The following is a 25,985-nucleotide window of genomic DNA, read 5'->3' on the forward strand; positions in this document are numbered from 1 at the left end:
GTATTATTTGCGTTCAATTTCGGCGTATTTCGTGACATTTAGAGAAAGTGTGATTTCAACAACTGCAAGGTACTGTGGCTTAGTTGGTTAAAGTGCCTGTCTCGTAAACAGGAGATCCTGGCTTCAAATCCCAGCAGTACCTTTGAAATATGTTGCCTTATGACATCATACTGCTAATTGTATTATTTGCGTTCAATTTTAGAGTATATCGTGACATTTAGAGAAAGTGTGATTTCAACAACTGCAAGGTACTGTGGCTTAGCTGGTCAATGCCCTGACTTCAAAACAGGAGATACTCAGTTCAAATCCTAACACCGTCTTTAAATTAAAATTCTTTATAATGGTTTTTCAAACTTTTTACAATATTGTTTGACACTTTGAGAAATATTAATATCAGCAATTTTATTTAAAAAATGCATTCATTCCTGTGTTTTCTTTTTTGGCTCTCCTCTCATCGCTTAAGTGTAGACAATAATTAAAGTATCATTCCAGTGAATTTATTATTACTCACTCTGACATGTCTTCCCATCTTTTCTCAGAGTGTATCCTTCTCTGCATTTACACACACATGAATTTTCCGTATTTATGAACTCCTGCTCACAGCCGTCATTCCCGTCAAGGCAGTGCTCTATCTCTGGATGACACATAAGCAGACATGTATGTTTTACAATCAAAAATAGGAAACCGTGTATGAAAAAAAAATTAAAATGATTGAATAAAAGACTAAAAGTGGACTGTAATAATAAGGATTCTGTGATATGAATACCTTTTAAATGCGACGGAACAACGCTGAATGCTGACTTTCAGGCATAAAATACCTGGAAATTATAACTGTTCTCACAAAAGTATTGGAAAAAGCATGATGAAACTTTTTAGCCAATATGTAAAATTCTGCACTATTCTGCACAACAATATTGTCTGGATCATTCAAACACTTTGCTGAAATACTCCAGTTAAAGTTCAGACATAAATCCCGTTGAGAATCTGACACAAAATGTAACTTTTGCAAGTTACACATGCATTTTTTTCAGAATAGGATAGAAACCGTAAAGAGATTTGCTGATGCAGTGAAACTGGGTTTTAGAAAGTGTTGATTCTACTCCATACTCATTCATGCTGCTTTTTGGGGTGAGTCCTGAGGGTTTAGGTTAACGTACTAGAGGTGGAAAAGTAACAGCATTTTCACCAGGGATTCCTCTTAAATGGAAGGACGCTGCTCCACCGACAGTGTTGAAACAGGATATACTACTTAACTTAAAACTAGAGAAAATCAGGCATGTGAGGAGAGGCTCTGAAAATAGATTTCATAAAACCTGGAAATCTTTTATGATTTTTTTTCCAATAAACCCTCAACAAATGTCCAGGCATAGCAGTTCCTTGAAATTTTGACTGTGCAGTGGTTCCATAAATCTTAACAATGGTTTTCAATTTTTCTTTTCTTTTTGTTTTATTTATTTTCCTACATAGCTTGTAGTTGACAGTTAGTTGTTAATTGGGTGGCTTTTTCTTCTTCCCTGATGGAATTTTGATTGTTATTTATTTATATATTTATAATGCACAAAGCCTAATAAATATGTTAAACACCAGAAAGTATTGATTCAGGGTAAATAAAAATAAAGAAGATTTTCTCCCCTTCCACTCCACAATTCCTCTTTGTTTCTAGATCTTGAAATTTTAATCAAACTCATGTTCACAGTCGTAAGGCAACAAAATGGCTTGACACTTTTGTAAGGCGCTGCGTAGCGAACACCAAGGCAGTACTGAAACATAATACTTTTCTCAAATCCTTTTTAAAAAAACCTTCACGATTTCTTCAGTCACAATATACTCCAATCTGCATACTTTTACAAGTTTTCCCATCTGGTCTGAGTGTGAAGCCTTTCCTGCATCGACACACACACGAGTCTCCAGCGCTCACAAACTCCTGTTCGCAGCCATGGCTGCCATCAGCACAGGGATCCACCTCTGTGTGAAAGAGGAAGAGAGTGTGTGTAGGTTTGTCAGTAGTTTTGAAAAGTTTCTTCTCTTCATCAGCAATATCACTTCTCAAGATTTGTCGGCTAACGGGGAAAGAGCAAGAGCGTACATTTTTGAATAACGACATCCTAGAGTTTTCTTGTGCAATTTATTTTGAATAAATGTGACATAAAAACAGTCAAATATCAGAACCCTATGAGTCCTAAGAACCTGTTTTTTTAGGAGAAATTAAAAGAATTTTGAAAAAAATGTCATCAACTAAACAGGTGTTGTCTCAGCTACCTGAAGCATAGGCAGCATCACTTTGACTTAATATGCTGATTTTGAAATAAATATATATTTTCATATTTATTCCTCTCAACCCGTTCATAATGTGAAAAGTTTATCATTCAGAATCAGCTTTTAAACATGATAAATAACTAATTCATTTTAACAGGTTAACTGGTTAATTGTAAATTAATTGATTAGATTGCATTAATCACTAAGTGGTTTGGAGAATGAATGTTCAGATTTTTGATTTTGCTTTATAAAATGATTTCCAGCTCTTCCTCTGAAGAAGGTAAACTCATGCTTCATGCACAGAATTTGGATTTCCAAAAACCTGCTAAGAGTCTGACGGAAAGTGGAAAACTATCAAATCGTCTGAGCTGAATTGTTTGCAAATAGAAAATCTATTTTGCTGAAAGATTAAAGAATGTTTCTTGGATTGAAAACAACGCAGTCCAGTCTGTAGGCACAACTGGACCCAGCTGGCTGGTGAATGACAGCATGTTTTCCTCTCTCTCTTCCATCTCTTTTATTCTCTGAATCAGCTCTCAGATGCATAGAGGAGTCTGAAGAAGGCTTTTGAAATGGCAAAAAATAGATTCTGCTGTTGAATACTCTTTGGTTCCTTCAAAGCCTCATATGTGCTGATCTGTTCTGATCTATTACAAAATGACAACAACAGGATTTTCTGTCAATTTCGCAACTCTATAACAAAAATACCATTAAATGTGTTTCATTAAGTTGTAAAGAAAATTCCAAAATGCAGGTTATGGACAATTAAAGGTAAAATTATGTTTAGACGCATACTTTTACAAGTTTTCCCATCTGGTCTGAGTGTGAAGCCTTTCCTGCATCGACACACACACGAGTCTCCGGCGCTCACAAACTCCTGTTCACAGCCATGGCTGCCGTCAGCACAGGGATCCACCTCTGTGTGAAAGAGAGAGAGTGTGTGTAGGCGTGTATGTGTCAGCTCCTGTGAACAAGACTGTCAGTAGTTTTCAAGAGTTTCAATACTGCAACTCATCCTCAACATTCATCAGGTTATCAAAAACGACAAGAACATATGTTTGATGTTTTTGAGTTCTGTTGTGTTTTTATTTTTTGGGAAAAGAAAAGAATCAACAAACGTTGGAGACAACTGAATTGTTTGGTCTGCTTCTTATGCAGGTATTTTCCTGCCTTTTATAGTTACAGATGAAGTACAATATTTCCATTTGTTAAAAAGACATGACTTGATCATTTAAATTTAAAACTGTATGATTTGGGCAACACGTCCTTCCACAGATTGTTTGCTGGGATTTTGTCCCCCTCCTCCTGACAGAACCGTCGGGAGCGGTCCACATCTCTGCTCTTAATATCTCGCTTTGTCTCTTCTGATTTTTCCATTCTGTCACTAAAGGAGGTAGTTTTGTTTATGTGTTGCATTAAAGTGCCTTCACTTTCGTCAGTTGTTGTGAATCAGCCTATCAGAAGCTTGTAAAGCCATGACATCATGATCTGGGCTTTGACAAAATTGTTTAAAGACATAGTAACCTCAGTTTATGTAAAAGAAAGTAATTTATTAGCATATTCTAATAAATTATCCCTCCAAATATCTTCACATATAGCAAATAGGAATAATTGGGTAATCCTTAAAGTCTTAAAAAACGGGAGAAAAAAAGGTCTAATTTAATGCTAAACTCAAAAATAAAAGGAAAAGAGTCTTGTTATAATGTAGGTAAATTTCTGACTTTATGTCTTTATCACTAGACTTATTTTGTGAAGGTGTAAAAAAAAATATTTAAAACACTTTTAGCAAATAGAGTAACGAAAGCCTTACTTTGGCAGGTTTTCCCGTCTGACCTGAGTGTGTAGCCGTTTGTGCATTTACACACACAGGAGGTTTCTGTGTTCATAAACTTCTGTTCACACCCATGGCTTCCAGCAGCGCAGTGATCAATCTCTGAGAAGAAGGATAAAACAAAAAAAAAAATAATAATAATAAAACACTTTAAGCATTAAATTCGCCCCAATACATCGCTATCTGAAACTACTAATCATCTGGAGTTCACAAATGATTTCAGAATTGGTTTGGTCTCTTGACCTCGTTCCAGAAATTAGGGAAAATTCTCGTACGGCTGCAAGTCTTTCCGTCTGCGTTCAGGACGAAGCCTTTCTTACAGCTGCAGATGTAGGATCCCGGTAAGCTGACACAGTTGTGCTCACAGCCGTGGTTTCCCAGGTCACAGTAATCTATTCCTGAGGAGGGAGAGAGAACACATTATTAATGTCATAACCACACCGCCAGGGCCGCCGCTGCACTAACAACAGGACTAATAAAACATCGACGAATGAAACAGACTTAAAAAAAAAAAAAATTGGTGTAACTTTCAATCCTCCCTTCAGGGGCACTGTGGTGAATTCGGGATCGGTCAGGTAGATGTGTTTGGATTCAGCCTGGATACAAGTCTACATTTCTGATGATTGAAACACACATCCTTCAGGAAATCCCCCTCTGCTTGTTTTTTTTTTTTGTGTGTGTGTTAGCATACACCAAGAGAGCAAAGGGAAGCTTTCCCAGCAGTGGGTGGACAAGACATCAGTAGTAGCAGGGCTGCTGGCTGTGGTTTCAGCCGGAGGGCCACAAAGATCATTTATTTCCAAGAGATGCTTTCGTAGTAACCGCTCAGCGTGACTGTTTTAGCCTCGTCTGCCACATATGTTGCAAGGCCTTATTTATTCAGATCATTCATGATCATAATCAAAACTTTGTCATATTTTGCGCACGTCGTCTTTAAGGCGAAAACAGTAAGATTTGCGTCACACTACAACCCCTGAAAAAGTGTTTGTGTCCCTTGAACTTGTTACAATGCAAACACAAACATCAACGCATTAATTAGAAATTAGTGTAATAAATCAACACAAAGATGATCATAATTGTGAAGTAGAAGGAAAATGATTCATGGTTTCCAATGTTTTGGGGCTTTTTCCCTACAACTAGAAATATACAAATTATGGCAAGTTTTCAGTTAAACTTTTCTGTGATAATGTTATTTCATCATCTAAGACATCAAAGAGTGCTGCCTTAATTCTTTCATGCATGTTTGACAAATCCTTAAATTTCCCATGGCAACCATTCAACTGTGCATAATGCCTGTGTGGCCCAAGCCCCACCTTCGAGACGAAGCTCCTCCTCAGAGCTGCATCTTCCAAGCTTCCAAGCACAGAGCAGACCTTCCCCCACAACTCCCCCACTCAGCTCATTCAGAGCCAGCAACCACCAGCTAGCCAGCAGCAATTAGCACCTGGTGGAACTGCTCATCTACTGAGCTCACTATAAAAGCTATTTCTCAGTCAAACAATGGTAAAAAGAAACATCGCTAGAGGGTTATTAGAGGAGACATGTTGTGATGAATTCCTGATGATGAATTGTTGTGAGGTGGAGTTTCAGAAAGAGCAGGAGTTTTTAAAGAGATAGAGGCCCAACTATAAGGCTTTAAATTACCATGTCAAATTTCTTTCAAGACATAATTTTATAACAACTGATGGTAATATAGGTACCTGACACTGCTAGAAAATGATTCTACATGGCTGGAAAACATATAATACTACCCCTTTAAAATACAAGAATGAGCAGGATAAAGCGAGGATCGTCCATGTCAAAGTGAGACTTCTTACTGTTGCATGTCTTCAGGTCAATGGTGAGCTCATAACCTGGACGACAGCGACACTCGTAGCCATCAGCCAGGTTGACACAGATGTGATCACAGCCGTGGTCCGCCGCGGCGCACATATCCTCAGCTTCAGACAGACAACATGGCGGCAGGTCATTAACCGCTTCAGAACAGCTGCTCTGGAAATGTTTAACAGTCAGAGACTCACCTTTACACGTCTTCCCATCCGGGTTGAGAGTGAAGCCTTTTCGGCACCTGCACCTGTAGGAGGCGGGACTGCTCACACAGATGTGCTGGCACTGATGCTCCACCACCTTGCACATGTCTGAACCTAATGAACACGCACAAACACTAAAGCACAGCTCTGCAATGAATAACGACAACTAAAACCAAGGTCAGGGATTGCTCACCTCCACACAGCTTGGACTTAAACACTGAGATCAGGGTTTCTATCTGACTAAAATTGGCCACCAGATGGACGTGCTCAGAGTGGGGCTGGCTTCCTATGGCCTTCAGGGTCTTCATCTCCACCCGTCCCACTCCGATAGCAAAAATCTGGATGCCGGCCTCCCTTGCTTCAGCCGCGATCTCCTCCACCGTGTCCTGAGGTCTCCCGTCCGTCACGACCATAGCGATCCGAGGGATTTGCAGGCTCTTTGGTCGGGCCCCCTGCTCCTCGGTGAACGCCACCTCCATGGTGTACTGGATGGCCAAGCCGGTCATGGTGCCGGTGGCCAGATGCTGCATGTTTCTCACAGCCTCCTCCACCTGGGCTTTGGAGGTGTGGGTGTTAAGGGAGAACTCAGGCTGGACCACGCTGCCATACTGCAGCAGCCCCACGCGGGTGGAGTTGAGGCCAACATCGAGAAACTGCAGCAGGTTGATGATGAAGGTCTTGACCTTGTCGTAGTCTTCAGGTCGGATGCTCCTGGAGCTGTCAATGACGAAGACGAAATCCAGCGCTGTGGCTTTACATGGATTCTCTGAAAATCAGGAAGAGGGCTGAGGTCAGATTTTGGTCCAAAGACGACCAGAGCAGAGATACACACTGCAAAGGCGCAAAATCTTATCAATCGTATCAAACGAGACGACAGTGCAAGTCGTCTCGTTAACACCGAGTCTCTCACCCGGTGTGTTGTTCTGGATGATTGTGTCATTTCGTCGTTTGACCAGGACCAATTTGGGACGGCGTCTCTCTGGACGCGCCGCGCTGCAGCATAGCAGGCAGAAGAAGGCCAGGACCATTGACCTCATGACGAGAGAGGAGACAACTGCAGCAGAGAGGTAACTGTTAAGAGAATAAAAATAAAAACTTCTGGCTCGTTATAGTCTCTTGTGCTTCCAGATTCCATGATTCCATGCGTGGAAACAAAAGCCACACAGAGATGACAGTCAACACTCCACAGCATACATTTTCAGAGTTTATTCTAACATTTAAAAGTATAAAATCACATTGACAACACAGACACTTCAAATACACTAAAACAGACATTCATTTACCTGAGACAAATAGAAAAGAAGAAAGAGAGAAAGACAGAAAGAAAGAAAGACAGAAAGAAAGAAAGAAAGAAAGAAAGAAAGAAAGAAAGAAAGAAAGAAAGAAAGAAAAAGAAAGAAAGGAAGAAAAAGAAAGAAGGAAAAGCAAATACGTGCAAAGACGTCTTTGGAGAATTGCAAGAGCAAATCTAATTTGTTACTCCTGTGTAGAAAGTTTTATAGTAAAGGCGTATTCTTGTCTTTAATTTATTCAAATAAGGCGTATCTTTGCTCATCCAACCAGATGTTGTCTCTGACCCTCTTTAAAGTTAGAAACTCCCTGCAATTTGTTTCGAAGATCATACACCAGTTGTCTCCTTTATCTAAACAAAGTGGAAGCAGAGCTTCTCCTGATCTCCTGCTGTTTTTACGGCTTTTCACAGATCAGTGTGAAAAACTGGAACTTATCCTGATTGTTTTTCCACACAGACACAGACACAGGGCACTTTCAAAAAGACCTTAGCAAACAATCTGCTGTAACTACAGATAAAATAAAGGTCAATAGGGCAGAATAAGTTATTAATCTGAAAACTATTTTAATCAAGACGTTAAGTTTTAAAACTAGCATATTATAGAAAATTTTTCTTAACATAACATAACAGGGATTTATAAAATCAGAAGATGAGAGCTCATCTGGATGGAAATGACAAAACAGAAACTCAGAGAGGCAACAAGCCAGGAAGTCTGCTGTCCAATAGGGAGCCTTGATTCATGCTGCCCTGTTACAACCACAAACATCAGTGCATTTTACTGGGGCGTTTCTGATTCCAACATAAAGTAGAAAAAAATCATATTTAATCCATTATGTAGTTATTGTGTGAAGAACTGTTGAAGGTGGTTTTCAAACTTTTTACCCTTTGAGGCCAAAACGGGTAAATTTAAACTACTGGCAAGCCTCAAAATTCATTAAATTAAAAATGCAAAACGTTACTTTATTTTGATGGTTTTGTTTATTTGTTTGATTTACCTGCTCAATAATAAACATTTTTTATTGTTGAGCAGGTAAATCTCAACATCATGAAATATTGAAAACCTAAAAAGGGCTTCAAGCCTCATTAAAGGATCAGTATGATGTAAAATCAACTTTTTTGAGCTTTATATCATATTGTGATATTATTCCGTCAACAAAATCATATCTGGGGGTTATTCTTATTATTTCAAGAAAGAAAATGAGTTTCTAAATAGACAGAGGCCTATATATCTAGCATTTTTATAACAACTGAAGGTAACAGACGCTATAAAATGACTGTATGTGACTGGAAAATACATAATGCTGCCCCTTTAACATGCAGGATAAAAGAATAAATTGCTTCACACAGTTCATCATTGACTTCAGAAGTATCATTATCATCATCAACAACTTTATTTATAAACCACTTTAACACCAGCCACAGCTGAAACAAAGCGCTAATTGTCAGTAATAAATTTGATTAATAAGAATAATAATAAATTAGAGATGCTGTTCTCTCTGCAGAATTTATACATTCAAAGCACATACTGTACATACAGGCACTGTACACTGCCATGGTATGATGCAGAATATGAGAACATATGCAGAGACTTTTGTTCATCAAGGCAAAAAATGATAAAAACTTATATATATATATATAAAAACTGACAGAAAAGGAAAATCTAAAACTGAATCAAAAATGTTGCTATGGACAAAAATGTTATGGACGATCCTGACTGTCCTCTTCATGAGGCTGACTGAGCATCTTCAGTCAGAGGCTTCTTCAGGCTCAGTGTGGTACAGACCGCTACAGGAGACCTCTCCTATTGACAGCCATCGCCATCTTCTTCAATGCCTCTTTGAAGAATATTGATGAGCTACAACAACATTTAATTTCCCTTTGGGATTAACAAAGTATTTTTGAATTTGAATTTGCTTTATTTTGATACTAGAAGATTCTAATAATCCAGTCTGTTAAAAGAGATGTTTCACACATAAGGTATAGAAAAACATTTCAAGCTCATTTTTCATAATAAATTATGGCATTGAAAAAAAAGATATGAATTCCTTTAATCTTCTCCCATCTCCTCCCCTAAGTCACCAAGCATAGATCTTAACTCTAGAATTTCTAGTTCAAAAGCTGCTTTTTAATTTAATCTGTTAAATCTCTCCAGGATTCCATAGTATTTGGGGTTTCACCGTTAATTCTTGCTAAAGATAGCTCTAGATAAGCAATGTCCACATATATAGTCTGACCCTATGAGCAAAGGCTCTGCTGTGTGAAGCTCCATCTCCATCAGTGGTTTTCTTCATTGCACTTGGTTCAGCTTGCCAAGTTCTTCCAACTCTCTCCATCAATTTCTACTGTGAGTCATTTATCAAATGTACACAGGGTTCCAGTGAAGAAGTAACTCCTGCCACAAATTACAGTATATTCTTTTAGTTCATAAATCCTGAATCGCTGAATATTCCCAGACAGTATGAACAAAGAAACCAAAGTCTCCTGAGGGTCAAGGGGGGCAGAACCAGCAGAACCCATCTGGTGCAGCGGCCATTTTGTGTCTAAACGACTGGCGTCAAATAAAATCCATGGCAGAAATTGATATGAATATAAAGAGGTTTAGGATTCTTTGAAGTTTTTTGATTACTCCCTTAGTTCTTATTCTGAAGTAGAAAAACAATGATTCATTATCAATATTGTGTTTTGACATCAGTTCCTGGAAGCTAAGGATCACTGTTTCCCCACTGCGATTCCAAAGAGGGTTACTACCTTAATTTTTATCATAAAATGGTTTTCCTCCAGACATGAAAGCTGCAGTGTGTAACTTTTATAAAAAAATTGTTTTACATATTTGTTGAAACTGTCACTATGTTGTGACAGTACGTTATAAGACGAAAAGTTCGGCCTCCTCCCTGAGCCGCTATTGTTTTGCAGAAATGCACGGCTCCCAGGCAAAAATGAAAATCAGACAGAAAATCTGTGAAAAAAATCGAGCTCCTCTGCCTTCTCACAGTGCTAACTAGAACCAACCAATCAGAGGAAGGTATTAGTGCTGTCAATCACCCCTTTTTGTGGCACTGCTCATCTCTGCCTCTGCCTCTCCCATTGCACAGCCTGTCATGAGCGCTAAGGCTAGTTAGCATAGCCACCGATGACAGTGGATAAATGGCTTTCCTGTAACTTTAAGTTGTTTCTCCGCCATTAGCACATTTAGCAGTGAGAACATGAGGTTGATTGACAGCGCTAAGCCCCTCCTCCAGGCTCTGATTGATCAGGATTGGTACATTTCTTCAGATGACAGTAGCAGCTCAGGAAGGAGGTGGAGGAGATCGATCTTTTCACAGATTATCTGTCTCATAAAGTACTGTCATGACGTAGTGACAGTTTTAACACATATGTTTTTATAATTTTACATACTGCACCCTTTGGTTCCTCAGAGCGCAGACCTCTGATGACTTCACCTGGAGGAAAAACACCTCTAGGATCTGAAATGGCGCATTCTGAGAAACCTCAAACAAGACTTCCCACTGTAATCCTACAGAGCTGCGACTGAGAGTCCATTGACACTTCAGGACTGTATTTAGCCATCGGCATCGTTTGGGTTCAGAGCCACTGGATTTTTATCCACACAGGTGGTTTAGGTTGATTTAAGAGAGGCTGACAGGTAGTACAGACTGTTTCCCAATCCGGCTCCCAGGAGAGCCATTCTCTGTCTGCCATATTCAGACTGTTTGCCACCGAAGTTAGAAAAAATCAGAAAAATATCAACAATCACTACAACTACAAATACAGCCACATTGAAAGACAGATCGTGGTAAATATGAACTTTCAAGATTGTTCAGATGAAGCAGGAAAAGCTGATATCATGGACCGCTGAACAGAGGAACAGTTTCTACTGTAGTTGCTGACCTGGGTCAAACAGAGGTCATGTTTACCGCACTCATAAGCTGACCTCTGACCTCACTTTGGTTTGACACCTCTTTACTACTTGTCTAACCCTAACCCTCTTCTGTTCAACAGTAAAATAATGCGTACGCTGGCGATATGGAGTTAAAAATCACAATACTTATTGTGATAACAACAAAAGTGACAATAAGAACTACTTCTTTTTAAGGTGACTGTATAGTTGTGACACAGGAATAATAGCCACACAGACAACAAATACTGATCCTGAAAAACATTTGCTATACACTTCTTTAGGACACCAGTCACATAAAGTGTAATTAGTATCACTAAACTGCACACAAAGTTTTGAAAATGTTTTGACATTTGTTGATACTTCTATTGAACAAAGAGTGGAGAAAATAGTGAAATAAAAAATCCCAACAATACGGACAGTGTTGGGGGTTTTTAAAAATAACCAATTGGAATTTATTACTACAATGATAAATCACACTTCTTATAAGAAATTTATTATGATAAATGATGAACAATTAAATAAAGGCTCATCCTTAGCTTATAGTAAGCCATAAGTTTTTAAAAAAAACTGTCATTTTAAATATATTGAAATTGTATCTATGTTTTCTGCTTAATAAAATAAGTCCAAAATAATATGTTTACTATTATCTCAAACAAACAACAATGAACTGATCAACTTTTATTAAACCTGATCTCTGTTTTGATAATTTCTCCGTACTTGATGACTTTTCCTGACACAGGTGAAGGGAGCCCAGACCCTGAAGTAAGCATTAAATAATCTGTTTCCTGGATTAGCCTTAGCCAGAATGGAAACAAAACTGTGTTCTAACGTTGAAAGCTTTGAAAGTCACTCACCTTGTTGGAAAAACTGAATCAGTTGTAAGTTCCTTTGAAACAATATCTCATTCTCTCCCAGAACGGAATCAAAAAGAAAAGCTCTGCTGGAAATATTTTTTCCAGTATTGCTGCCTTCCGCCGTAAATATTCACATATATGTATGTATATTCCAGAAGTGTGTCTCCCTGCTTCGCTCAGTCCCGTCCTCCATCTGCTTCACCTCTCTTTTTACACTCCCTCTGACTCAAACTTCGGAGACGCCTCTTGTTCAGCTCAGCCTGCCTGTAAACCTGCAACTACAGCTTGTGTTTATTTCAGTGACATATTGTCACCGAACTTTCCAAGCAAATAGAACAGAATTAATAACGTTCCCATGTTGTACAGCGTTTAAATATTTTAATAAAAAACATGAGAATAATGAGGAATAAAAACTCAGAAAAAATTACTCGATGTGTAGGAACGCTTCATATAACCTCTGATTAGCTGATAAGCATGCATCAGCTGCCATGTTTGATGTTCAGCCACACTTAGCATCCGACGAACCCGTTCCGTTTTCAGATGAATTGAATCTGTGAAATGCTCAGAGCTTGAAATATTATCTCATTACGTAACATTGCTTTAAACGTCTTCCCAGCCTGTTGTTTTCCTGGGTTGTCATGACGCTGTTTGTTCACTAACAAACCTCTGAGGACTTCACAAAACATACAGACAATAAATTATGCAGAAATATAGTCCAGACATGAGTCTTTTGAAGGTAAATTGGCTGCGGTTTGTTTAGTGGGCTGGATAGTGCATGTGCACACCACACAGTTCAGATTTATATTTGTAAGATATTTTGAAAACCACCATTCTTCTTACACTTCACAGCTGCATAATACTTTGTGTCACGCTATTTTACAATGAAAGCCGTGAATACTTATGTAAGTGTAATTACCCTTAATAAAGTCACCATAAATGTCTAAAATGTTATTCCATATTGTTAAAATAAAGTGTTTGTGTGTACGATTTGGAGGAAAGAGGTTCATTTAATACAAGCTGGAGTAAGACTGTAATACAGAAGTATCAAACTTATTTTACTTTGGGCCTCATCAAGATCAACAAAATACTTGAGGCAGAAAGCATTCATGAAACTACCTATTAAAAAAACTATTAAAATATTAATAGAAAGCTGTCTCTGCATTCAACGAGTTCCTCTTGAGATTAAATAATATTAAATATATTTTACCTTCATGTAGAGTAAAACTGTGTTTTTATTAACAAAATAATATTTAAAAACACAACTGTAATTTCAGAGGTTACACATAAAAGTTTATGATGGGCCGGATATGGAAAAAGTGAAGAGCTGTGAAAACTTTCCGTCGTACAGAGAGGTCTCTCAGCTTAATACACAAGCTGAGCTTTGAACTGATTAGTACCAAATCTTGAAATAAAACATAACATCTGTTCAGGAAATTTGGTTTTAATAGACAAAAATATCACATCAATTATTTCCACAAAACAGAGACTTTTGCATCCTTGCAGAGCGTTTTGTTTTCAGGCAGCAACAAGTCCATCTGGTGGAACATGGTTGTGTAATGTTTACACAGAGCAAAAAGCTGCTTTTTTCTTTTCTTTGATTGATAAAACACAAGCAGGACCTGCTTTCCCAACGCTCCAGTTTCCCCGCATTCACACAGCTAACTGATTCCAGATCAGCACCTCCAATGTGCTTTAAAAATAGTAAGTGAAGCTAAGCTAAGACGTTCTTCGTCGGTCGGTAGAAACGCAGTTAAAAGTTCACAACGCTACGATCTTGATTACAGCCATGTAATCAGTCAAAAAGAACACAGAAAAAGAGGTGATATGCTTGGTGATGTACATTAGGGCGGCTCTTTGATCATGTCAGAATACAGGCAGATACATCTCTTTGGAAAACTTCAAGTTAAGGGGACACTTCATACATGAGCCGATAAAGTGCAACCCGTTATAGAGAAACAGAGAGAGAGAAAGAGAGAGAAGGCAATCCAACCCTGATCACGAGCAGACAAGACTGATACCGAATAACTCCGTATCCATTTCCACGCTGATCCATACCGTTCACTAGCTGCGTTTCCATTAACTATAGAATATGTGCAAGTTTAAATTCAAAAAATAAATTCGCTAAACAGAAACATGCCAATTTCGAAAAAACTCACTGGTTTCAATAAAAAGGTTTTTACAGTGTGATGAGGTGGTTCTTCAGCCAAATGAAATACATGTATTTCATACAAAACAGATGTATAGATGTAACAGTTAACTTTTTCACGTGACTTTTTTCACATTAAGTGATCAACAGCTGGATGTTACTACTGGCGGAAACGATGAAGAAGACGACAGGAAGTGGTAGCAGGATGATGGTGTGCTTTTATTTTTTCTGACAACATGCAGCTGGCTCCATGAGAGCTCTCACACGCAACGTTTCAGATGAATTATGAATATTTCTAATGTAACTGTTTACATCCGTCGCCGCCATGTTTTGCAAAGACTTACTGCATGAACAGACTTATTCATGTGTGGCTTTAGCTTCATTTCTTATTTGATGGAAACAATTTTTTTTGCAATTGCAAAATTTAGTTTAGTTTTTTTTTTTTTTACAAAGATTTGTGCACATTTGTAATGGAAACGCAGCTACTGTTGCATTTGAGCATAACATAAATATGACTAGATAAATAAGACCCAATAATACTGTTACAAACGCACAAAGAATAAATAGAATTCACAAAAATATATGTAATCTATGCGACTTCCTACAGCTTTCATGTCATTTCAGCCACAATCTAAGGCATACAGTATGCTAATCGCTCCTGGATAAACCTAGGAGGAAGAGAACTGATACATTACAATTTGGTTGGTAACGGCGAGATGGAATGGGAGTTCGCTGAGCGATGTGTGCTATCGTGGATATTTGTGAACATAGTGAGGCAGTGTGGTGCGTCGTTTTGCTGGAGTGTGTCGTATCGAGTGCTAACGGGAGGATCCGATCTGCAGGATCCCAACATCGGAATGTTTTCATGCCGTCGCCTCAGCGGAGATGTAGGACGGAGGAGCCTGTTTGCACGGGACGCTGATGTTGTCATCATATGGAGGAAGCAGCACCTGCAAATTATCAACAACAAAAAAACACACAGGAGAATATTTTGATCAGCATTGTTTTGTTTTTCACAAAGTATGTGGTGCAATGCTAAGGCAACATCTAGAAAAAGCAGGAAATGGGGAAAGAAAAATGTAAAAAAAATATATATATATATATATATATATATATATATATATATTACAGTGAGTATTACTAAATTAGAATGTTTGCCTAATATGGCTTTGTAACATTTTAAATTATTAAGCAGATGAACTTAGGGATTAATTTATAGCTATAGTTAGAATACTTAAATTAAAAAGTAACATCTTGAGCAAATTTATATAAGGAATCTGTAGCACTGTGATATTTGAGATTGGAATTGGGCTCTAAACCAGACTGTTGACCACATGTTCAAAGTCCTGGTTGTCATTTTCACTCAGTCTTCTCACGTCCAGGCTACAGCTGATAGATCCTGTTTAATTACTTTGAAAATTTCAACCCTGCCTCATGTTAGCCTACAAGCAAAAGAGCGACAGGCATGAGGAAACATAAAGGAGAAACATTATGCAGTGCAAATATAAGGATAGGGACAGAGAAGAAAGGAAATGAAGAAACTCGAAAGAAACAAAGAATGAGAGAAAGAAAACTAAAAACAAAAGAAAGTTTGTTTTTAAGAGATCAGAAACCTGAGATCCCATCAAATAAAATACCTAAGAGTCTTTAGCCTCATTCAGCAGCTGAGTAAATCAACACCCGCTGAAGTCGCTTCTCACCATGTGGCCGACAAAAGCGTGAGCTCCCTGAACGGTTCAGCTGGCTTCATATACAACACCATGTGTCTCACTGATGGGTCCCATGTTTTAAACAGTAAGCCATTGAGAAAGTCCGTTCCTACAGACATGAACTGCCCTGGCCCTCAAATGCCTAACTGTTCACTTTTACCCGTGCTTCATTTGTCATTTCTCTTCCTTCCTGGAAAACTACGGTGAAGTAGTTTCTGGTAGTTCTGTTTCATTTGTGCTAAATTTTATTTCTAACAAAAGGTAATAGCAGTCAGGAGAAACTTGCTGTAGCAACTGATTCCACTGACCGTCTTCAAGATGACCTACACATATGATTTATTATTTTTATTTCTATTTCAAGATAAAGCATTGCATATTTATTTCATTTCATCCTTTCAAACAAGAATTTTACTTCTATTTTTCCTAAATATTTGGTCGAGAATCACTCTGTCTTGAACAACCCAGAATCAGAATCAACTTTATTTTGTTTTTGTGAAGTTCTAATGCAAATGCAATATTAAATATTATATAAAATATTCTCCATTTTCCATTCTGTGCAAGTGTTGCAAAAAAAATAAATTACACATGTTCTCGACATTATAATGATGACCCAAAATAATTAAAAAAAAACATTTTATTTATTTATTTTAGATTTGTGAAATAAACCAACTTTGATACAGCCAATAAATAAATAAATAAATACTCTTCCTGCTGCCAAAACTTTTTTATCTAAAAACGAGTTGTTGTTGGGTTTTTTTTTTTGTTTTTCAAAATTACCATGTTTCCTTTAAGCGAATTTATTTTTGAAATATCAAAGTGCTCAATTATTCGGCCAATGGAAACACAGCTAATGATGTGTCGAGCTGTGTTGGACACAGCTGTTGTTTTACTTCAGCACAAAACGCTGCGAAAATGTATTTCGTTACAAAATGGATCAAGTTTATACCTAAGCAGTCAAAGCAAATGTTGCCCCTCCTCCCACCACCACATCAACCTCATAAAGAGAAACGACCCTCATTTCACACTCTGATGCATTTTAATGGGAACCTTATTGCTTCTGAGTGGGAGTCAACCACTCAATGCTCGCCCAGAAATTCGTCCCACATGGACTCTATTTGTGCACTTTCGACCTAAACCATCATTTTACTTCTGTTTCACCGCTCAGGCTGTTAACCAAAAGCCACAGAGCAGCCCGCAGTGTGTGTGTGTGTGTGTGTGTGTGTGTGTGTACCAGGCTCTAATTGAATACGCCTTGTTTTAACTGAAAAAACATGGAACCTTGAGGCTGATCCTAGGAGATAAATGGACGGGTTCCTGTTGTCAGGCAGCGGAGAGGCCTCCTACTTCCCCTCTGCACCGCCAGGTGTTTTACTCATCAGGACCCTATAGACGTCCCCGCTTCCTAAACGTCCACGGCGACACATAAAACCACACAACGTATTAATATGTGGAGTGTTTGCTTGAAACGCTGCAGACTGGGAGCACATGTTCATCTAAATACGTGTGAAACTGAACAAGGTAAAACACTGAAAAATAATAAGAAAACAGGTGGTCCAACTTAAAAAAAACTAGTTCATTTGTTACAAGTAATCACATAAGTGTAGTAAGTTTCTTAAGTTGTCATGTAAAGCAAATGTAGGTAAAGTTTGACAAATTTAATTTGATTACATGTAACAAATTCATTCTTATTTTTAAGTCAAAGCTTTGCTCTGTTTTTTCAGTGAAGTCGAAACAAATGATTTTCCCACAGAACTTTTCAAAAGTTTTCAAAGTACGTCTTCAAACCACACTTTAGAAATAAAAGTACAAATTAACTTAAAAAAAGACTGTTTCAATTCACTATTACATATATCCTATATCCTGTTCATCTGACAATGAAGAGGATATTATGACGAATAAACTGAAATATGGCAACTTTTTATGTTAAATGTCTCTCTTACACACCCTAAACACCTGACTGGGTTGAGAAAGTCACAAAAAATAAATGGGTTTTTTTTTTTGTTTTTTTTTTATGTTTTCTGGCATTTAGCAAATAGAAATAATTTTTTGGAAATTCAAATTCACCTAAAATAAGAAAAGCTTCATCTGATTTCACTGCAGACATTGAGAAAAAAAAATCGCAGGTGTATTTTTATCATCCTTAAATTTCTGGTTTCAACTGTAAAAAACGTTTTCCAAACGCGGGTTTTGAATCAAACATAGACTATGCCTTGCGGACATGCTGGTCTCTATGGAGACAGGTATTAAGAGCGGATGGTAAAAGCAGATGATTAGTGTTTCCACTGCCTCCGTCCTGTCATGCTATAAGTGGTTCTAATTAGTGAGTGGGTGGCAGCAGTGGAGCCTCAGGTCTCCATCCAGGCTGCAGGCTGATGGCTTTGGCAGAGCGGAGCCTCGTCCCTGTTCGTCCAGCCTCTGTAAAGCCGCCTGCTTCCACAAACGCCTTTATGTTTCCTTCCTGCCTTCGACATGTTGGCTACGCAGCAGACAGACTGGCTAAAGCAGAAGTAAACCTACGCAGACGATAAAAACATGAGCGCAGCCCGGGACTGGATGAACGACAAGAAAATAAAGAAAAAAAAAAAAGTCTTCATGCGCCTTGAACTTTTCCTCGTTTTTGTCGCATAATGACTACAAAGTTATATTCATATTTTTATATAATGGATTTTCTTGCAAGAGATCAACACAAAATGGATAAGTGGAAGGAAAAGGAAGACTTTTTTTTTTTTTAGAAATACAGATCTGAAAAGTGTGGCATGCGATTATGTTCAGCCACTTCTTTTGCACGATACCCCCAAATAAAGGGAAGTCCAAGTGAATTTGTCAATTACAACTCAGTAAATAGTTTATGTAAAAATAGTCTCTGCATCCAAGAAGTGAATAATTCTTAAAATGAATTCATATTGAACGTCTCTTCACAAGTACAACAACATTCACTCCTCTTGTGTGAATAGGAGGAGTGAGATTTTTTTTGGTTAGTAATTTAAAACTGCGGATGATTTTTCTTCCACTTTTTCTTCACTTAAACTCAGAACAAAAACAGTCGGTTCTGTGGTTGATATGAGAGTGAACGTGAAGCAGTTAAAGGGGGATTAGCAGTTCTGCAAAACGCTTTAAAAGTTGTGCATATTTATGGTAATACAGTTTATTCTTCCACAGAACTATCTGCTTTTCACATATTCTGATCTGATGTGGAAATCGTCTTTACAGGTATTGTTAATAAAAGTTGTTTGCACAGCTGTTCGCTGGACATGAAGACTGACAGAGATATTAGTGTTGAAGAGGAGGAGCTCAGGCGGCCACTGGAACGCCTGCAGCACAGCTGGGCTGCCAGAAGACATAAACTCAGGTTTTCTTTTCTCCAGCTTCTGTTTAAAGTTCCTGTTCTCACTGGAGAAAAGGGAATAAATAAAAGACAGTTCTGCTGAATAAAACTCGTTTAGAGCCACAAATGTTAGATGAAGTTTTGGGAAAAGCTTTTTTTTTTTTTTTAAGTAAATATTTACTATAGGAAATTTGTTGTAATTGCTGAAGAACTACAATTTTATTTCTATTTTTAGATTTAAAACAAATTCAAATATTTGCAAAAAAAGATGGATGTATTTTCTTCCATGAGATATTTATATAACTATGTAAGAAAAAAAAGCATATAGTTTCCAAAGTAATGACAAGAGCTGCTACTTTTAGAGTCATTCTGTTGTAGAAGTTTAGTGCAATTATTCATTGAAAAAAATGGGAAAAAACTAATAAAACATAAAATCATTTGTTAATATATCTATACTTAAAAATATTAGTTAGTTTAGCAAAATTTTGTGGAACACAGCAAAAGCACAAAATCTCACCGAGTATTTTAGTGCAAATCTGGTGCAAATATCTCACTTAAAATAAGACAAAACTAACTCATAATTAAGTTTTAAGGGATGATATAGGAGCTTATTTAAGTCAGTAGTTCCTTAATATTAATGAAGAAGTTCTAGTTCCTCTGGTAGATTATTTTACTTAGAATATTTTCCTATCTCAGTCTGTCAATGAAATTAGAACTTTTTCATCAATAGTAAGGAATCATAGACTTAAAACAAGCTCCTATATCTTGTTGAAAACTTACCTATGAGTTTGTTTTGTCTTATTTTAAGTGTTCTAATACATTTGCGCTAGAAACTAGACTAAAAAATACTTGATAAGATTTTGTGTTTTTGCAGGGAAACTCCAGAGTCACAAGTTGTGGACTGAGTGGCAACGTTCCTGAAATAAATGGACTCTTTTTTTTTTTGTGATTTAATTGGATTTATTGAATGTGTGTGTAGACGGTAGACAGTGACTCACTGTGGTGTCGTTGGTGGTGACGTAGAGCAGGATTTCAGAACCGCCCCTGCCGCTCACGTATCTGTAGCAGTTCCACACACAGGCGATCAGGTAGGCCTGGGATGGGACAGGAGAAAAACGAAGGAGGACCTCAGATGACCTGATACCAACTCTACCAACTGGGAAAAATGTTGAGGAGTTTACAAAAGTAATCGACGATAATCGGTGATTCTAGGCAGACATGTTTGTCTTCACAAGACGGAAACCGAGCAGCAGTCTGTTTAACATTTCTCTAAGAGTTCGTGTAAATTTGCAGTCGGGTCGTCTCATCCCCAGAGAAGCCGTGTTAAATGATTTACTTCCTGCATGCAGACATGCGTGCTGCACTACATGAGCAGCACGCCTCGCAGCGCATGAAAGGCTGGAGTTGGTTCTCAGCTTACTGGATCTGCCTGAGACCCATCCATCATTTAGCAGAAGAAGGAGAAACAAGCTCCTGTTGTGTTCTTTATCCACAGAATCCTTTCTGCTCTCGGCAGGCGGATCGCCACTGGAGCTCCTCTGTTCAACACAACACCATCTGCCGCGTCCATCCACCCGTCCATCTGCTCCACGGCCCAAAGCCGCTCTGTCACAGGCCAATGAGATGAGCCGGTGTGATTTAAAGAGGCCTTCGCAGGAAGGCAAAGATCTGCTTCCTGGGGCGGGACCGGGAGGGGAGTAGCTGGGGGAGTTGGGACTGGACAGGGAGGAACAGGGCTGGGTTATTTAACTTCCCAGCTCTCTGCAGAGGAGGGTCAGTGTGTGATCAGGATGATGGTTTGTAGATGACACAAACCAAGAAAGAGTTTTCTTCAGCTGGGTGTAGATTAATAATGCAGCACGGCCCCTCCCCTGCCTGTTGCTGCACACTACAGTCATATTCAGTGAATTAGAAAATATGTCCAGATGAGACTCGTTTGTCAGACTGAAAGTACCTTTTGAAAGTAGAAACGTTTAACCACATACTTTTAAATAAGCCCATATTTCTGTTTTTAAAAATATTTCTTTAATTGGTTTGACGTAATATTCTAATTTTAATTCTTAAGTTTTCATTAGCCTTATGTGGAAAATCATCATGAGGAACAGAAATAAAGGCTTCCAAATATCCGTCTGTGTGGAATGAATCGAGATGATATGTTTCACTTTGTGATAAAATTCCTGACATACATGGAGCTTTTCAGTGATATTCTCATTTATTCAGTGGATCTGTACTTGTTGCTCGTTTTCAAGAGGAAATTCCCTTTTTGGAAGATATATGGGTTGAAAAACACATCTGACAAGAAGCAGACTGCAGGCTAGAAAATTCAACAGAAATACTGGCATTTATTACTGTGTAAAGATTATTGCAGAAAAAAATTGTAATATTTTACACACTAAGCATTTGAAAACAACTAAATTTAGCATATATTGTATTATAATCAATATAATGAATGATTTTAGCAACACACAGTAATTGAGAAGTGGGAAAAATTCCACAGAAACTAATACTCAATAATTTTATAATTTTTACATAATGTTAATTATATGTAATTTTTTGGCTTTAACTTATTTTTATAAAATAGAAATAAAAATATTATAAAATTATACATATCTCTATGTTTCAATTATCACATATCTATTAATAAATGTGTGTCTTAGTATCATGCTGTAATCTCATTACTCCCTATGAAAACTTAAAAACACCTAAACGGTGCTCAAATAGACTTCCAACTGAGAATATGTGAAAGAAATATAAAAAGTATTTATACTGATAAAAAAAAACCACTTTTGAATGTATGCCAGTGTTCTTACTATGAAGTCAAAGAAGGTTTTACCTTAAAGCCAATGATACAGCCAATGAAGAGCAGCACAACGAGGACCAGGCAGATGTTACTGAGCGCAGCCACTTCCTCTTTGTAAGGGAAATTATCCGGCTGCAAATGAGTGAAAAAAAGAAAAAAACAGCCATCATTAAACAGCCAACAGGTAAACATAAAGGAGCGTACCTCATTTGTACTTATATGATGTGACACTTACCAGCTGCTGCAGGTAATCCTGTATTGTGTTTGGATACACCACAATGCTGACAGCCACCAGGGCGTTGAGAGCAAAGTCAAATATTTGGTAGCAGAAAAAGGGGATGATCCACGCGGCACGCAGCTGTGGCAAAAGCGTTTGAGACAGAAAGGTAGAATTCTTCCACAGAAAAAAAAAGATATTACAAAATAACCATTAAGTTTACCTTATATGCACCATATGTTGCCATTCCACATATAAGGATCATCAGCAGGGAGATTGCTGAGGCAATGCACATGTCTGCAATAGCAAAATTTTTAAAAAAATATTAGAAATTCAAACTAGAAATAGAAACAATAAAGGTATGCCATATCTGTCAAGCAGAAAAGGGATAAACCTCAGTTCTTTGGCTCACATGCTGTTTGTTTTACCTCACGTCACCCTTAGCGTAACAGGAAAACCAATAACTGTTATGTAAAATAAGAACTTGGTATAATCAGATAAAGCATCGGCAGTACTGGAACAGTTCACCCAGACAACATCTTGTGTGTCATGTGAATCAATAACTTATTATCCAGCACTTCTTTAATAAACTGTAGCTATGAGTCATCCGGTGAATCACATCTAGTCCAGAAAATATGTCCCTTTGTTTGCAGCGACTAATTTACCTGAATGTCAAGAGAGCTGACAGAATTAGAACCTGAGAATTTTGAACACCAAAAATGAAAGTGCGACTGCAGACCTCATTTGCAATTAATCTCATTTGTATTTAGACACTTGTCTAATCACATTTAGACAAGTGTGATTACATTTTTTTCCAAAATAGAGCAACTGTGCAATAATACTCTGTTTTGTGTTCCAGCTAATCTGGAGATAATTAGCTGGACTGTTGGTGGCTATTAGCCATGTTTGCTAATAGCGGACAACAACTTTAGCTAACATACAGCAACAAGTTACTTTTAACTTCTAGTCTTTGTCTCCTGGTGACTTTAAATCCATTAGTCACCTTAACATTTATTTAACAGTGCTTTACTTTCAAACAAGTGCAAAGCAAACATCAGGGTGTTGTGTTAAAAAAAAGCCGTTTCCAGTTTCCTTAGTCTCTACAAAAATATTTAGTTGCCATTAATTATATACTCACAGAGTAGATAATCATAAGTCATAATGAAAATAATATTTTTATTAATTGTGTAGAGTTGTCTTGGTTGACGGTGTTGCTTTTCTTATTGAGTAAAATTAATAGATTATCTCAAATCAGTAGATAGTAACAGTCCGACACTACACAGAAGTTCTCTCTAACTTTTAGTGTTTGTCCAGCCTTGGCACTGAAAACTCCTCAGATAAATAAATCACATTAAAGTGTCCTAGTTTTCATGTGTGTTTCAAAAGAAGAGGCTGTATATGGAACACAGCCGGCCTTACAGGGAAAATCTAATCCTGGGACTTTATAGTCATTCTGAATCAGGGAATCTGAATGAATGGCATGTGGTGGCGGTAAACAAGACCAGAGTACTCCTGGACTAAGACGGATTTATCTAATTCTTTGGACAGATGGAAAGTAGGTTTGCATGACTGTGCTTTTGGGTGTTATAGTCACACAAAGGTGTTTACTGTCCACTACTTAGAGAGGTAGTCTACTAAAACAGTCAAGTGTTGCATGACTTTATGGTTTTTTTCTGTGAAACTAATGTGACACTAACACCCCTTAAATTTTCCCATATTATTTTATGTTACAGTAACAAACTTCAATGTATTTTAGCAGGGTTTTGTATGATAGACCAAGTAGTGCATAGTAGCCAGTTGGGTGGAAAACACACTGTGACATTCTACTTATGACTTTGTTTTTAGGATACTTACTGGCATCATCCATGACATCCAGGTCATTGGCCAACTCAGCACTGGTCAGATGGTACTTTTCTGGATCACTGAGGGCCGTGAGCAGGATGAGTAACACCACGGCATTGATGAGCTTAGGAACAGAGGGCATATGGGTAAGAAACAGTCAAAGTACAGTGGAGCTGTAGAGCTTAAAATGCATACATGAACTCTAGGTTTAAGTGGATACTATAAACATAGGAACATTAAAGGTCTGCTTGGAAATTTGTGTTTTTTGTACAACACAATCTCTGGCCTGTGCAGTTCATTATGCTGATGACTCATTCATCCCTATTGATAGGGTGAAGAAATGGAACATTCTCACATTCAATAGGCAACCTGAAACCAAACCTGCTACCTGAAGAGACCTGCTGCTGATTTATTAATAGCAGGTAGAGAAAGGATTTTTCCACATGGCCTTTAAATTTACTTCAAAAGGCTGCTGGGTTTTCTCCTCATTTTCAATTAGGAGACAATAACCTGGAATAAACTGTGATAGTTGGATACACTTAGCTGCACATGTCATCTGGACGATAAATTATGACAGAAATTATTGCGACAAAAGAAAACATTGTTATTTTGAGACCATTTTTACGTAATGTATAGTTAACGGCATAATAATTCAAATTCAGCCCTGTACAAGATCAATAAGTTCCAATTTTGTATAGAACACTTTACCCTGGACAAGGAAGATATTTTAAATGTATATAAAAAAAAAAGAAAAAAAAAAGACAAAAACAATAAATTGAAAATTAAATCCAATGCAAACAAAACCGTAAATAAATTAGATTAAAAAGTCTCTTTAAAACAAAATAGCCCTTCAAAAAATATTAAACGTCAGAATGGACATTATTGGGGGGCTTTTAACTTATCACGCGATTAATCGATTAATTGCTTATTGCGACAAGCTTACAAACCCATAAAAAATTATCAGAATATCCTGGAATAATATGTCATCCTTTTGTTGGAGTACAGTATCCAACCTGAATTCCTCCAACGAGGCCACGCTTCCCCGCTGCTGCTGATTGTCTACAGGGATGCAGTGGGATACAGACGGATGCTCACCATATACCAGACCCCCAGGATGATGGTTCCTGTGCGGACATGGCAGCAAAGGCAGCAGCTTGTGGAGTACCAGCGGTCCCACGGGGACATCATCATCTTGTCTGTGAGCATTTACACGCAGAGTCACTGACGGGTCGGGTTGGGAAGAAAAGCAGTCGCCTCGTCGTCGAAGCACGTCCGCCGAGCGCCGAGTCTCACCGAGAAATGACGAGAAGCAAAGCCATCCGCTGTTGGTCTATCGGTTGTTTACTCACCGCTTGAGCGGATTATAAACGCTTTGCCGCGTCAAGTTCGACACCATCTGAGGCGGAAAGCGGAAATCTGATTCCAAATTAAACGCTGAATTTCACGTTGACGCAAAAATGTTTAACAAATTATTCGAATAGGGATTCTTTGAACTGTTATAACAAACACATTTTCAGTGTAATTTTTCTTCTTCAGGTGAAGGAAGGAATTATTTAACTGGTGTCAATCGAACTGTGAACTTTACTCAGAAGCTGGATCTTCTTAATTTTAATTAGGAAAATTCTTTGGGATGAACAAACACAGCAACACAGACCAACTTTATTTTTTGTATTTATTTATTTAATTTTTATTTATTTATTTATTTATTTATTTATTTATATTATCATTTTGAGGGGAAGGGTCTATTTTTTGGAGACCATAGCTGCAAAAGAAATTAATCGAGTTT

General features: G+C 37.8%; 2 protein-coding genes and 1 non-coding gene across 3 annotated transcripts; 1 reads left to right on the plus strand and 2 right to left on the minus strand.

Annotated features, from left to right (window-relative positions):
- The first annotated feature begins 68 nt into the window (after positions 1 to 68).
- trnat-cgu (transfer RNA threonine (anticodon CGU)) lies at positions 69 to 142 on the plus strand. Its single transcript has one exon. It is a non-coding gene; the product is annotated as a tRNA-Thr (tRNA).
- A 369-nt stretch (positions 143 to 511) lies between these two features.
- Positions 512 to 12,358, minus strand: LOC106964532 (matrilin-2-like; the record flags this gene model as incomplete). The annotated part of the gene is made up of 10 exons (XM_015060099.1): positions 12,161 to 12,358; positions 7,028 to 7,171; positions 6,311 to 6,883; positions 6,109 to 6,231; positions 5,905 to 6,027; positions 4,363 to 4,485; positions 4,067 to 4,189; positions 3,052 to 3,174; positions 1,843 to 1,965; positions 512 to 634 (listed from the first exon to the last, which is right to left on the minus strand). Coding segments are annotated over exons 2-10 (1,561 nt in total), but the record flags the coding sequence as incomplete, so codon positions are not given.
- Positions 12,359 to 13,740: 1,382 nt separating this feature from the next.
- Positions 13,741 to 25,581, minus strand: LOC106964538 (lysosomal-associated transmembrane protein 4B-like). Its single transcript, XM_015060117.1, has 7 exons — positions 25,295 to 25,581; positions 24,212 to 24,323; positions 22,581 to 22,654; positions 22,376 to 22,498; positions 22,174 to 22,272; positions 20,339 to 20,434; positions 13,741 to 15,256 (listed from the first exon to the last, which is right to left on the minus strand). The coding sequence occupies exons 1-7, from the start codon at positions 25,403 to 25,405 to the stop codon at positions 15,170 to 15,172; spliced, it is 702 nt and encodes a 233-aa protein (XP_014915603.1). The 5' UTR covers positions 25,406 to 25,581; the 3' UTR covers positions 13,741 to 15,169.
- Positions 25,582 to 25,985: the final 404 nt, after the last annotated feature.

The sequence above is a fragment of the Poecilia latipinna genome, unplaced genomic scaffold, assembly GCF_001443285.1.
Source record: "Poecilia latipinna isolate Pla-1442-1.1 unplaced genomic scaffold, P_latipinna-1.0 Scaffold1687, whole genome shotgun sequence".
NCBI classification, from domain to species: Eukaryota; Metazoa; Chordata; class Actinopteri; order Cyprinodontiformes; family Poeciliidae; genus Poecilia; species Poecilia latipinna.